Here is a 13683-nt window from a genome sequence, read left to right on the forward strand (position 1 = left end):
CAGGTCCGGGGTTCACAATCCATGGCAAAAGATTGCCAAACACGCGCAATTCGACAGACGCGCAACCGACACAAAATCCTGGCAGTACATGCCACAGTACACTTGACCGACAAGGTCGTCGACGCACGAGATGGCGAAACGTCAAAGGGAAAGAGAAAGCAGAAGGCTACGCCATACGAGGCCAAAACTCCGGCAAACCCTGAATCCTCATTGAAAAGCATTACGCCATTCCCAAACCATCCGGAGCGCAAGATCAAAGTCGGCGCAACTCTCAGTCCCACTATTGAGAGAGATTTAACAAGTTTCTTGGGCGACAACATGGAAGTCTTTGCATGGTCCTATGAGGACATGCCCGGCATCTCGCCCGACATCATCATGCATGAATTGCACATCAAACCTTCCGCACACCCAATTAAACAAAAGCGCCGAAGCATTGACGACGAAAAGAGCACGGCAATACGCCAGAAAGTTGACAAATTGAAGGGCATGAAGTTCGTCCGGGAAGTACAGTACCCTGAGTGGATCTCAAACTGTGTTATGGTCCGTAAAGCCAACGGTAAATGGCGAATGTGTGTGGATTACAAGAACGTAAACAAAGCATGCCCAAAACACAGTTTTCCCCTACCCAGAATTGACCAGCTTATTGACGCAACGGCAGGTCACGAGTTGCTAAGCATAATGGACGCCTACTCCGGGTACAATTAGATACGCATGAACCCGGCGGATCAAGAAGCTATGACCTTTGTCACTGATAGAGGCCTACACTGTTATAACGTAATGGCCTTCGGATTAAAAAATGCGGGCGCTACGTATGTGCGTTGCGTCACACAAATGTTTGACCAACACATCGGTCGGGAAATCGAGGTGTACGTCGATGACATGCTGGCCAAAAGCACAAAGGCCGAAGACCATGTAACCAACCTCCGAACCATCTTCAATGTGCTCAAAAAATACAAGATGCGATTAAACCCGGAGAAATGTTTTTTCGGCGTAACAACAAGTAAGTTCCTGGGCTACATCGTCAGTCAACGCGGTATAGAAGCAAATCCCGAAAAGGTACAAGCCATCCTGGATATGGCGCAGCCAGTGCTCAAGAAAGATGTAGAAGCCCTCCAAGGCAGACTCGTGGCATTATCTCGATTCATATCAAGACAGACAGACAAGTGTGAGCCGTTCTTCAAATTGTTAAGGCGCTCCAAGAGTAAACTGATCGAATAGACACCGGACTGCCAAGAGGCCTTTCAAGGATTAAAAGACTACCTCGCCGCAGTACCATTACTGTCAACCCCACAGCCGGGTGAACCCCTGTACCTTTACCTCGCAGTATCCGCAACCGCGGTCAGCAGTGCCTTAGTTCGCCGTGATGGAACTAAAGAATTGCCAGTTTTTTACGCAGGACGGGCCATGAACGGCCTAGAGACAAGATATCCAACACTGGAGCAATTAGCCCTCGCGCTCATCGTAGCTGCCAGACGACTACGCCACTATTTCCAAGCTCATATCATCCACATACTCACAAATCAGCCTCTCAAACAAGTACTACAGAATCCAGAACACTCCGGGCGACTCAGCAAATGGGCTATCGAGCTGACAGATTCGACATCGAATACAGGCCACGAACCACCGTAAAAGGACAAGCCGTAGCCGATTTTATAGCAGAAATGATCCCTCGAGATACGGCGGAAGTGGAACCAGATAATGTCATCAACTCCATCAAGATTTCGCCATGAAACTTGCACGTAGATGGCTCCAACTGCGCCAAATCTAGCGGAGCGGGGATCATCTTAAACGGACCGGGGGGACTCGAACTCGAGTATGCTCTAAAATTCAACTTCCGCCTCCAACAATGTAGCGGAGTACGAAGCACTGATTACAGGACTACAATTGGCCCTCAGCACGGGTGCCACCAGCATCAATGTGTTCAGCGATTCTCAGCTCGTAGTCAATCAAATCACCGGGTCCTTCACTGCCAAGGATGAGCAATTAGCAGCCTACCTGGCGTATGCCACAACGTTGTTAAAGCGATTCGAATTCTACCACATCAATCAAATACCGAGGGCCAATAACGCAAGAGCGGACTCCTTAGCAAGACTCGCCACGGCGCAACCACACCAATGCCACAAGGATACCAGGGTCAAAATTCTCCACCATCCCTCCATTTACCAGACCTTGCAACAGATATGCCAGATAGAGCGCGACCAAGCCTCGTGGATGGATGAGATAATAGCATTCAAGCGTAACGGCAAGCTACCCGAAGACGAGACCATAGGAAAACAACTAAGGAGACGGGCGGTAAGATATTACCTGCGGAACAACACACTCTATCGCCAAGGTCTGCTGAACGCCGACCTTAGATGCGTTACAACCAAAGAAGGGAAGCAGATCTTGAATGAAATCTACAGCGGTGATTGTGGCAACCATTACAGCAACCGCGCATTGGCTGCAAAGACACTCCGCACAGGATATTATTGGCCCACACTAGCCTCCGATGCACAGGAGCTCGCCAGATCCTGCCACAAATGCCAAATCCATGGACCCATACCACGCCAACCCTCATAACCGCTATGCCAAATCCGTGGATCAACTGCCTTTGGGGAATGGATTTGATTGGCCCACTACCCATCGGAAAATGCCAATTCAAGTGGGTCATTGTGTGCATCGATTATCATTCCAAATGGATTGAGGCTGCGCCCCTAATGGCCATCACAACCGAGAAGGTTTAAAACTTCCTGCAACGCAACATCTTCTACCGCCACGGTACGCCGGAGTCTATCATCACAGATAACGGCACGCAATTCAATAACGAGCACCTCATCACATAGTGCAAGGCAAGAGGAACTAAGCTCAAATTCGCATCCGTAGCACATCCAAAAACCAACGGGCAAGTAGAAGCCGCTAATAAGCTGATCAAAGGCCTTCTTCGAAAAAAGCTGGATGAAGCCAAAGGACTTTGGCCCGAAAAACTCGACGAAGTGCTATGGGCAATCCGTACCACACGAACAGAAGCTACGGGCAAAACTCATTTTTGCTTAATATACGGCACGGAAGCAGTCCTGCCCATCGAAGTAATTCAGCCAACACAACGGGTTTCGCTGTTTGACCACGATACCAATTCGGACAATATGCAACTTGATAAAGATCTCTTGGAAGAGAAACGCATCACAGCACATCGCCATGACGTCCAGAACAAACAGCGCGTGGCACGCTTTTATAACTCGAGAGTCAAGAGCAAGACACTACAGCTAGGCGACTGGGTCCTAAAGAAGATCCAAACAAAGGTCACTGGACTACGCCCGAGATGGGACGGACCGTACAAAGTCATCCAAATCATAGCACCAAACACGTACTGCCTAGAAGACAAGTACGGAGAGAGATTAGCCCATCCTTGGAACATGGAACAACTCAAAGGGTCCGCGCGTAGCGCACGCCAAGGACTCGACTGTTTGAGTACTTTTGGCACACTGCTATAGCTATCTTTGTACAAAACGGCTACGGCCAGGCTATCAATGAAATGAGGAATTTTTCAAACCATTGATCCTTACTACGCTAGCGTACTATGGCAATTAAATTCCTTCGACAGACAATTTCATTGTGCGCACAACAAAGATAGAATTAAGCATACAGCCAAAAGTACAAGACAACAACCACAATATTGCTACGGCAATAATATGAAAAAAACACTTGGGTCAAAAGAACTTCTATTCATCAAAAGATAGCAAGTTCGGCACAAAGGCCGTTACAGAAAATGCAAAAAAAAAAAAATTACAGAAACATAAAGACTACGGGGACAGGAGACGGATTACAATGATCTTATCACCCTATCCTACTCCTCCCTCGCAGCTTGGTACGCCAGCGTTGCTCAGACCGCATAGCCGATACTCGCAGCTTCTAACCCCGCCGCTTCCCCCGATTCGCCTTACGGCGGTTGTGCATCCTGATGCTCTGAGAAGGAGGAGTAGGAGAAGGAGTCTCCGGATTAGAATCAGACCTGTCATTATCACAAGAAAAACCAGAAGAAGAAGAGTCAGAAATTTTCTTACCATCTACGGCCTCCGCAGCAGGAGCAGGCTGCGTAAAGGGCGGAGTCACCTCATATGGCATCGGCAGCGGTTCCAAGCCCTTCTCCGTCAGCCGGACCTCGTAGTCCGCGGGATCCAGCATCTCCAGCTCCTGGAACTGTGCTATCATGTCACCCACGGCCGTGACATAGTACCCTTCCAAGTACTTGGTCATCTCCGTGGATGATTTGAAGGCAGCCACGGCGCTAGATGCAGCCTCCTCTGCTACGCGAGCTTTCTCAGCCTCCGCCTCCTCGCTCATCCGTCTAACGAGCTCCTCAGCATCCGCAAGGGCAGACTGTGCCGCATCCCTCTCCGCTGCCATCTCTCGGGCAAGTGACTCCGCCACCTCCCGACGGGCAACCTCCTACCGAAGGTCCTCCTAGAGGTTCGCCGCATTTTTCAACTTGGCCCTAGCATTGACCAAGTCGTTCTCCAGCAGCAACACCCTTGTCGCGTAGGTGCCGTCCCATTCAACCACTTCGGCGAGATGGCGCTGCGCCTCCAGGGCATCCCGCTCCGCATCTAGCAGGTTAAAAACCATCTTTGCCGCCCTCGTGGTAGCTAGACCGAGCAGACTCCGCAGTTCCAGACCAGACCCTTCAGGTCGCCTCAAGCCCCCGAGCCCGGCGCACTCGCTAAGTAACACCAGCTTCTCCAGTTCCGGAGCTCCTAGATGGCTCAAAGGACTACGGTCCAAGGCGGACAGATCCTCGAAAACCCGAGACTCCGTGAAGGTGAGGGGCGCCAGTTGCGTAGTCCTCTGTCTTTTAGGAGGTGGAGCCTCCACTGTCGCATCCTCCATATCTTCGGGAGCAACAGAGGATTTCGCTGTTTTCGAAGACGCGCCCGCCTTCTGCAGCTTCTTCTTCCTGCCAGTCTCAAGAGACACCGACGGATCAGCCAGATGCGGATCGGTATCGATACGGCCCACTCCTTCCGCATCGCTGCGGCGCGGCAACCCCTGCTCGTTTGGCAGGCTCGCGTGCGGGGGAATTGGCAGATCCACGACTGCGGAAGAATCCTCGACCCGCTGCGCTGAGGCATTCACCTTCTTCGTCGAGGCCGCCACCTTCTTAGAGATGACGCATCGCAACATCGTGATCGCTAGCCCTTCAGTATCTGGCGTAACGTCGGGATCTTCCTGCTGCAGAAACCGGGCGTAACAGATGCGCTCTGATTTCTCGAAATTCCTGTTCACCGAGAGCGTCGTAGCTGCACATATAACATCAGATTAGTACGCCATAAACAAAGTAAAGATTGAAGAACATAGCACTTCTACTTACGATGGCGACGGAGTAATCCTTGCTGGAACAGGAGGTACGAGTTCGTCAATACCTTTAAATCGTGAACTAAGTCCTCACCTTGGCACCTCCAAAGATAAGTCACACGATTTACTCGGTCAACCTCTCGCTCGGACAAAACCAATCTCCTTCCAGCTACACACAAAAAAAAAAAAAAAAAAAAGAAGGTAGCGTCAGCAAACAGTCATTCCGTAGTAACAAAATTTAGGAAAGCATCGAAACCTACAATTAATGGCCTGAAACCGCGAGGGAATACGCTTCCCTGGGATATACTCTACCCCGTTAATGCGCCCATACTCCCACCCCTCCTCCACCACGAAGCTGTTTTTTCTCCAGTTCACCTCCGAGGTGGGCCAGTTCTCTAAAACCTGGTACTCACTGCGCTCATCCCGCCTCACAAACCGCGCGGTCCCTCCATTACCATTGCGCTGGTTATAGTCCACCTTTAAGAAATGGAGTACCTCCGCCGCAGTAGGAGCCGAACACCCCGAAAGGTGGAATAGTGAGCAGAGACCGAGAAGGACCCGCCACATGTTATAGCTCACTTGGCCAAAAGCCAAGCCGAACTCTGCCACAAGACACTGCAGGCGGGGGTCTAACGGCAACTCCACCCCAAGTCGTAGTACGGAGGGACTTACTAGCGCATGCCCATTCGACAACATTGAACCAAATTCATCACGCCGAATCGCACGGGCGACGATGGTAGCAAGTAACTTAAATTCCTCCACATAGCCATGCACTGCGGCGGAGTCGGCTCCATGTGGTTCTTCCACCTCCGACCTCTGCACACCGCCATCTAACCAACGCCTTACAGGCGCTGGGCTCAGCGTTGGGCCTGAGGTGCTAGTCCCCGAAGCACTTATAATACGGTCAGATACGCCTTCACCTTCTCCAATCTCTTCACGTTGCGACTCCATGGCGCTGGACGACTCACTCGTGTCCCAGTTCGCTAGTACTCTCGCAAAGACAGTTGCACGATCTTCGCGATGCAAGTCGTTTCCACCACTACGCCGCACCAAGTCCAAGTAGTTGGCCTCCAATTCACTTGTCCACGACCAAGAGGATGACAATGCGGACCAACTTCCTTCTGCAGACGCGAAATCGCTATCAGTTAGTATAATTATCCTAGACATTACGCCGCAGCAAGCAACACCGAAGTCAAAGGCGAACATCCTAAAACAAGAAGTCAGAAAGTCAGTCAGATCTATCCTACGAACCTCACAAGAACGAGTTTGAAGAACATGAAGAACACGAAGAACATGAAGAACACCAAACCCAGTTTACGGTGAAAACCCATCCGCACCGCCCATACAAACACCCCATTTTGCCGGAAAACACCCATCCAAAGATCAAATAGACCCAAAACCCACAAATCTGCCGGAAAAACCCAAAACCCAAAACCACCGATTTACCCTACAAACACAAATCTACCAACAAACAACAAGCCACAAACCGAATAAAGAAGGATTCGATCAGAAAACATACCTCAAAAAGCCGATTCACACAAAAATCCCGATGAGTTCACGTTTGGAAGAAAAGGGAGCAGACGAGAGCAAAAGAGAGGGAATGGGAGAATTCAGATTTCGAAAACTTGAATCTGTCGATAGTGACAGCCATTCTGTCCCTTTCACTCTTTTATAGTAAACTCCATCTCACATCCAGCCCGTTGATTCCTCAAAAGTAATCCTTAACCGTCAGATTCAGAAAACCGTTACTCGCATCCTAGTCGTCGACCCAAGAGACGTCGCTCCAGATCTCGTCACGTGGCTTGAGTTACCGAGGCAACGTTTCGGTTACACGCCTTAATTACATGCAATAACTGTCTTCTCGGATAAAGTCACCCCACGAATTTGAAACGTTCGCGAAACATCCGCCCAATGCATGTACGACACGTGCTGTCCACAGCGCGAATGGCGCTGTCATCAGTCTGCAAACACTACGCTCAAAGATAGCGATATGACGTCCTACGCGTAAGAACTCAGTACGCTATGACGGACTCACTATGCTAAAAGATAGCGATATAAGACGTCCTACGCGTAAGAACTCACTACGCTATGACGGACGCACTACACTCAAAGATAGCGATATAAGACGTCCTACGCGTAAGAACTCACTACGCTATGACGGACCCACTACGCTCAAAGATAGCGATATAAGACGTCCTACGCGTAAGAACTCACTACGCTATGACCGACGCACTACGCTCAAAGATAGCGATAAAAGACGTCCTAAGCGTAAGAACTCACTACGCTATGACGGACGCACTACGCTCAAAGATAGCGATAAAAGACGTCCTAAGCGTAAGAACTCACTACGCTATGACGGACGCACTACGCTTAAAGATAGCGATAAAAGACGTCCTACGCGTAAGAACTTACTATGCTATGACGGACGCACTACGCTAAAAGATAGCGATAAGACGTCCTACGCGTAAGAACTTACTACGCTATGACGGACGCACTACGCTTAAAGATAGCGATAAGACGTCCTAAGCGTAAGAACTCACTACGTTATGGCGGACGCACCACATACAGGGAGCAATCAAACGTACTACACAATAAAAACTCGGCATTCCTTAACCGGGGAGTGGGGGGACTACGAGAGGGTCCGCAAGACCCATTGCTGATTATGGCAAAACGCTCAAATATTAACTCCCCAGTCAAGAAATCACCTCCCTAGACTGGGAACTTGGGGGGACATGTTGGCATAGGCTTATGCCCGCCATAATCAGCACAACTATCACCGCATTAAGGCTAGTGTATAGCACAATCTTACAATACTAATAGCAAGTCAGCCGCACTAGCTACGCAATGGGCCTCCCCGCGGCCCAAACTGACTACGAACGCGCCCTCACGCGCATCTCAAAGAAGGCTCCAGAGAGCACCTTAATCGGACGTCGTCCCACATCGAATGATAGGTAAACGATCTACTTCAACTCAACAATAAAAGGTCAAACTCTTGACCTTATAAAGGTAAGTACACTGAACTCCCTACTGTAACTTTGCATAACTTACCATCGCCCTAACTTAAGCGTCGGAGAGTCGAAGACCACGCCGCCGTGGTCTCTACTTTGACGACGTGTGTTACCTGTGACAGGAAAGAGACGAGGAATACGGCGTACCATATCCACGAGGAGCACGGCGTACTAAATCAAGTGTAGTCACAGCATCAACAGTTCTTTCCGGGGAATTGAAGGGAACTCTAAACTTTTAGTGTTAAAAAATAATTGGGGATTTGAGATTAATTATTAACTACTAAAATAAAACCTAAATTACTATTTACATGATCGACTTCTCTTTAACAAACTTAAACCAAATTTATCATTACACCACATAATTACAAGTTCGAACCTATCATGCATTCTAATTCGACCAATTACATACTTTTTAGACACCAATACAATTAGAGCCTTAGGGGATCATCTAATCATGCAAGATTTCAATTAACATTTAAATTGACTTAGGGCCTAATCTAAATTTGCATGCAATCAAATTCAATAACACTTAGAGTAGAAATCAAACAAGATTACATTTAAGCACCAAATCTTTGTTCGAGACATGTTTCATGTGTGGCGTCACCCACCATGGTTTCACATGCAAATTTCCAGAATTTTTACCACTTTACCGAACCTACTTAGGGCATGATTCGATTTGTGTCAATATGGTTGATGAATCTAGCACTCAAACACAATCTTAGGGATTGCATCCAACCACTAAATTCATATGCACATATCTAAAAATTATCTAAAAGTATGAGAAAGATGATTAGAACACAACAATAGAAATACAAACTCATTAATTATAAGAACATAGATTCGACATAGTCTCAAAAAATATCAAATACAATCTGAAAATTTTAAAACAAATACAAAACCAATATTTCCACATAAACAACAACTTACAATCTTCATAGACAAATAATTGTAGATTAACACAAATAGACGAAGCCATAGAGATGAGTTGCGAGAATCACACGTTGTAGGAACCTTGGAGGTGTGTCTTCAATGGTGAAACTCGGTGGAGATGATGATGGTTTTGGGGTGGACGGCTTGGCTAATTTGTGAGGGAAGTTTATGGTGGTGTTTTGGTAGAGTTTTGGCTCTTGAATGCTAATGAGATGTGATGATATTTGAGAGGTGAAGCCATGTATATATAGAGGAAAAATGGAGGGTTTGAAATTGCTTCTTTCTTCCTATAATAATGTCATGCTTTAATCCCTTAAATCATGAAAAGTTTTATTTCCTAAAACATGCCATGCTTTAATCCCTAAAACATGTCATGTTTTATTCCCTAAAACATGCCATGTTTTATGCCTTTAATGATCATCTTCTATTTAATTGTTGCATGACTTGGCTCCATCTTTTTTTCTTTAATTATCTCTTCAATCCAATCTGAAAATAAGAAAATAAAATTTTAAGTAAGAGATAATTAGTTTCAAAACCTAACAAGGATTCCTAGTCAAACTAGGACTCTAAACCAATTATGCGTTTAACTCATGTAAGCACAAAAATGCATCCAATACCGCTCAAGACTCTTACTACGACTCAATGACTCAATAGTACAACAATAAGGGCTAAGCAAAGTACAAATTGAGGTAAAAACATGTTAAGAACGTCGCACAAAGTGCTCCTATCATTCTTCCACATTGGAGGTCCAATCTGATCATGCCTCTAGAAGTCTAGAACCTTATGAGATGGTTAGCAAATTTTCCTTATGAACCACAGTGTTTCACTTGGGATTTACTTGGTTTCGAATTTGGGATTTAGGAGGGGCTACCTCGCCAAATGTCCTAGCACTGGCTAGGTGGACCCAATGTCATTTTTGAATTTTGTTGGCGTCTTGGATCTCCGCAGTCCTTTACTTTGGACATGGAGTCTTAATTGTTTTTACGCGTTATATCTTTTCAGTACTTAGTTTTTCATTTATCTTTGGTCATAGACTTAGGTTTTATTTTTCCTCTACATCAGTAGTAGTTTCTTATATGGGTGGTTTATCCTACGTATCACTATGGTATATGTACCACTATGGTGTTTGTACTATGAAATCTTGTTCTATCCTGAAATATGTGCACTTTTAATGAATGATTTTATTCAAATAAAATATAACAGTTAGTATGTTAAAATGAGTTTGTTGTGAGTCAAACTCTTAACCTCCCACTTTTAAGAAGATATTTATGTCACTAGACCAAATGATGTTTGCACTTACATTTTATATCTGAAGTTCGTCAATGATTTCAAAAATCACTTTTAAATATAAAAAAATGAAGTACGGAAGTTTCTAGTTCATCTAGAGTTTATAATGCCGAAAACAAGGGCATACATAGCCTCTAGGAACCCTATTAACCGAAGTATTTGCATTGAAGCACTCTGTACTAACGACTAAGGGTAATATTTCATTACCTACAAATTTACGTCCCTAACATGTGTCTATAAGAGATAAAATGAAAATTTACCAACGATCGATCTAATATTTTATACTATTTTTATAAGACTTCAAGGAAAATTAAACACACCATTATTACCTGCATCAAAGACTAGCTTATATCTTCTTCCACTTCTAATCTTCTATGTCACATAGTGCTTTTTGCAACTAAAATTGAGGACTTCACTTTTTTTCTTGAACTTGTAGCTATCGGGTTGTCAAGGGAATCACATATTATATAAAGCCCCCTATTGAGTCACTGTCCCACTTTTGTCTTTTGAAATAAAATATTCAACTTTGAAGTCCATTACACCGTTTGTATTTTAAAACAAGGGTTAAATACTTGTGACACCCTATATTTTAAGTGTAAAAACAGTTTTGTCCATTCCGTTAGTTGACCGTTAAAAAATTCCGTTAAGCCGTTAAAATGTCTAGAATACTCCAAATTCAAATCATATTTTTTTCTTTTTTTCTTATGCCTTTTTTATTTTCTCTTTTGGTCTTTTTTTTTGTTTTTCTTGTTTTTAAATTTCATTCATCATATGTGCTATCAAATATATATAATTGTAATCAACACAAATTATCAAATTAATTGTAAACATCTTATAATCAATTGGATAATGCCTAAAATGACATGTGAGTGCCAGTACTCAAATCCAGTTTTAAACTTCCTTTATATTAGGATGCTCTACAAACACATTTTGATTAATTTCTATAATGCTAAGACAAAAAAGACTTCTACTATCATATCTATACTTTGATGCAAAAATAGTTTCAAATTATTTATTTCCAACTTGATGTTAAGCAATTGTCATTAATTCTCCTCTTGTTTACAATTAATTTGATAATTTGTGTTGATTACAATTATATATATTGGATAGCACATATGATGAATTAAATTTAAAACCAAGAAAAACCAAAAGAGAAAATAAAAAAAGACATGAGAAAAGAAAGAAAAAAATCTTATTTGAATTGGGGGTATTCGAGGCATTTTAACGGCTTAACGGAATTTTTTGACGGTCAACTAACGGAATTGACTAAACTGTTAAAAAAAGAAGGACAAAATTGTTAAAAAATAAGAGTTAAAGGATATACAAGTTTAATTTGAAAGTAAAAGGACAAAATTATTAAAAAATAAGAATTAAAGGATATACATATTAAATTTGAAAGTAGAAGGACAAAACTGTTTTTACACCTAAAATATAGGGTGTCACAAGTATTTAATCCTTAAAACAATGACTTAACTGATATTTTTTAAAACATGAAGAATTTAGTGTTATACGGGTCATAAAATAAATAGTTTAAATGATTTAATTTCTTAAAAAGATGAAATAGTTGAGGTACTCATTGTATATTATTAAATTAGTTGATAGGTTATTGAAGTACTTCATATACAAACTATATATAAAAATAAAAAATAAAAATATTTTTGAGACCTGTAACTTGAGATACATGTGATTCACGTAACTCACCTATAACTTGAGATAACAACATGAATGCATTGTTATCCTTCAACATGTAATTTCCTTGATTTAAATTTGAGACCTAATGATGGTTAAGTTTAATGAGAAATCAACCACCTACACGAACTTTATTATAGTTAATTTCCTTTTCATAAGATAGGTTTATACATTTCCCTTTTGAAATTCACCAACCTAAAAAGTTTTTCTCTTGCTAGCTTAAACAAAATAACTCGAACTTTTTAGTAGTTTATTAGTGGACCTATGTGCCTAAGCTATATCGACAATAATAAGGTTTAAAAAATTGCATGGTGGTTAGTTGGATATAGCAATAAAACTTTCATGATGTAACTACACGACTACAATATGACTTATTAAACTATTAACAAGTGCTAATGAAATGTCGGAGTCAAGCTAATCTTGCTTCCTAAAGTCTAAACCTAAAGCTATACTTATTGGAGGACAATCCTTAAGGAAGTTTAATAAATCACTAAAAGTAATTAGGATTTGGATTTGAGAAGCCTTGTAATAGCTAGGACAAAAAACACACGATCCATCTATCTTCAGTCTTGTGCGCATAAAACTTTAATCATTTTTTGAAATATAAGTGCCACTAACATTTTCCTCAATCATAGATTGATATCTAGTTCGCAGCTAACTATGACTAATCCAAATTTCAAATCATGAATACTTAGGAGAGAATCTAAGCTAGGATGATATAAATATAATCGTAAAATATTCATGTTTATTGCATGATGATGTTTTAGGTAAAGTGTTTGAATAACTCATATAAAACTATTGCTTTAATATTTTTATTTTCGCTTCACAATTACGCAAAGGACCTGAATATTCCTATATTTAAAATCGAGTCAGACAATGTTAGAACTTGACTCACTCATGTTTTTTTTTTTGAAAACAAATTATACTATTTTATAAATTAAAAAAGACTAGAATAACTATTACATTCTCATATGCTATAATGTTACATGTACACAAAATGTCATAAGAAGAAACCATAATTGTTATATAGCATTTGTCTATTCATTTGAACACGAAATTACCTTGATTAAAAACAAAAACAAAATACATATTCCATGACTTACATAGCATAGAGATAGGCATGAACATAAAATTTAAATCCTAGACCCAGGCAACACAAAATTGTCTTGGTTGGACTTCTAGATCACACTCCTATCGGAAAAGCTCCAAAGTGTTCGGCCCACCAACCACCTTTTTCCAGTCGCCACAATCATTTGGTACAACTCTGGTCATGTATTTGTTTATTACAATTTACAAGTAAAGGAAAATATCGAATATCTGATCAATTTAATTGCTAGTATTGAATATACCATTAGATGAAATGATGAATGTAGAGAGAGTGGTGGAAATAGCAGGGGCGGAAGTAAGTGACGGGCTAGTAGGGCTATAGCCCATCCGAAAT

General features: G+C 42.7%; 1 protein-coding gene across 1 annotated transcript; it reads left to right on the top strand.

Moving 5' to 3' along the window:
* The first annotated feature begins 2564 nt into the window (after window positions 1-2564).
* Window positions 2565-3470, top strand: LOC126792164 (uncharacterized). The gene is made up of 2 exons (XM_050518645.1): window positions 2565-2717; window positions 2823-3470. The coding sequence occupies exons 1-2, from the start codon at window positions 2565-2567 to the stop codon at window positions 3468-3470; spliced, it is 801 nt and encodes a 266-aa protein (XP_050374602.1).
* The last annotated feature ends 10213 nt before the right edge of the window (window positions 3471-13683 follow it).

The sequence above is a fragment of the Argentina anserina genome, chromosome 4 (genome assembly GCF_933775445.1).
Source record: "Argentina anserina chromosome 4, drPotAnse1.1, whole genome shotgun sequence".
Taxonomy (NCBI): domain Eukaryota; kingdom Viridiplantae; phylum Streptophyta; class Magnoliopsida; order Rosales; family Rosaceae; genus Argentina; species Argentina anserina.

Coding starts and splice junctions, on each gene's coding strand:
- LOC126792164 (XM_050518645.1), top strand. CDS start 2,565: ATGCCAAATCCGTGGATCAACTGCCTTTGGGGAATGGATTTGATTGGC. Junction 2,718..2,822: donor TGGCCATCACAACCGAGAAG/GTTTAAAACTTC, acceptor CTCATCACATAG/TGCAAGGCAAGAGGAACTAA.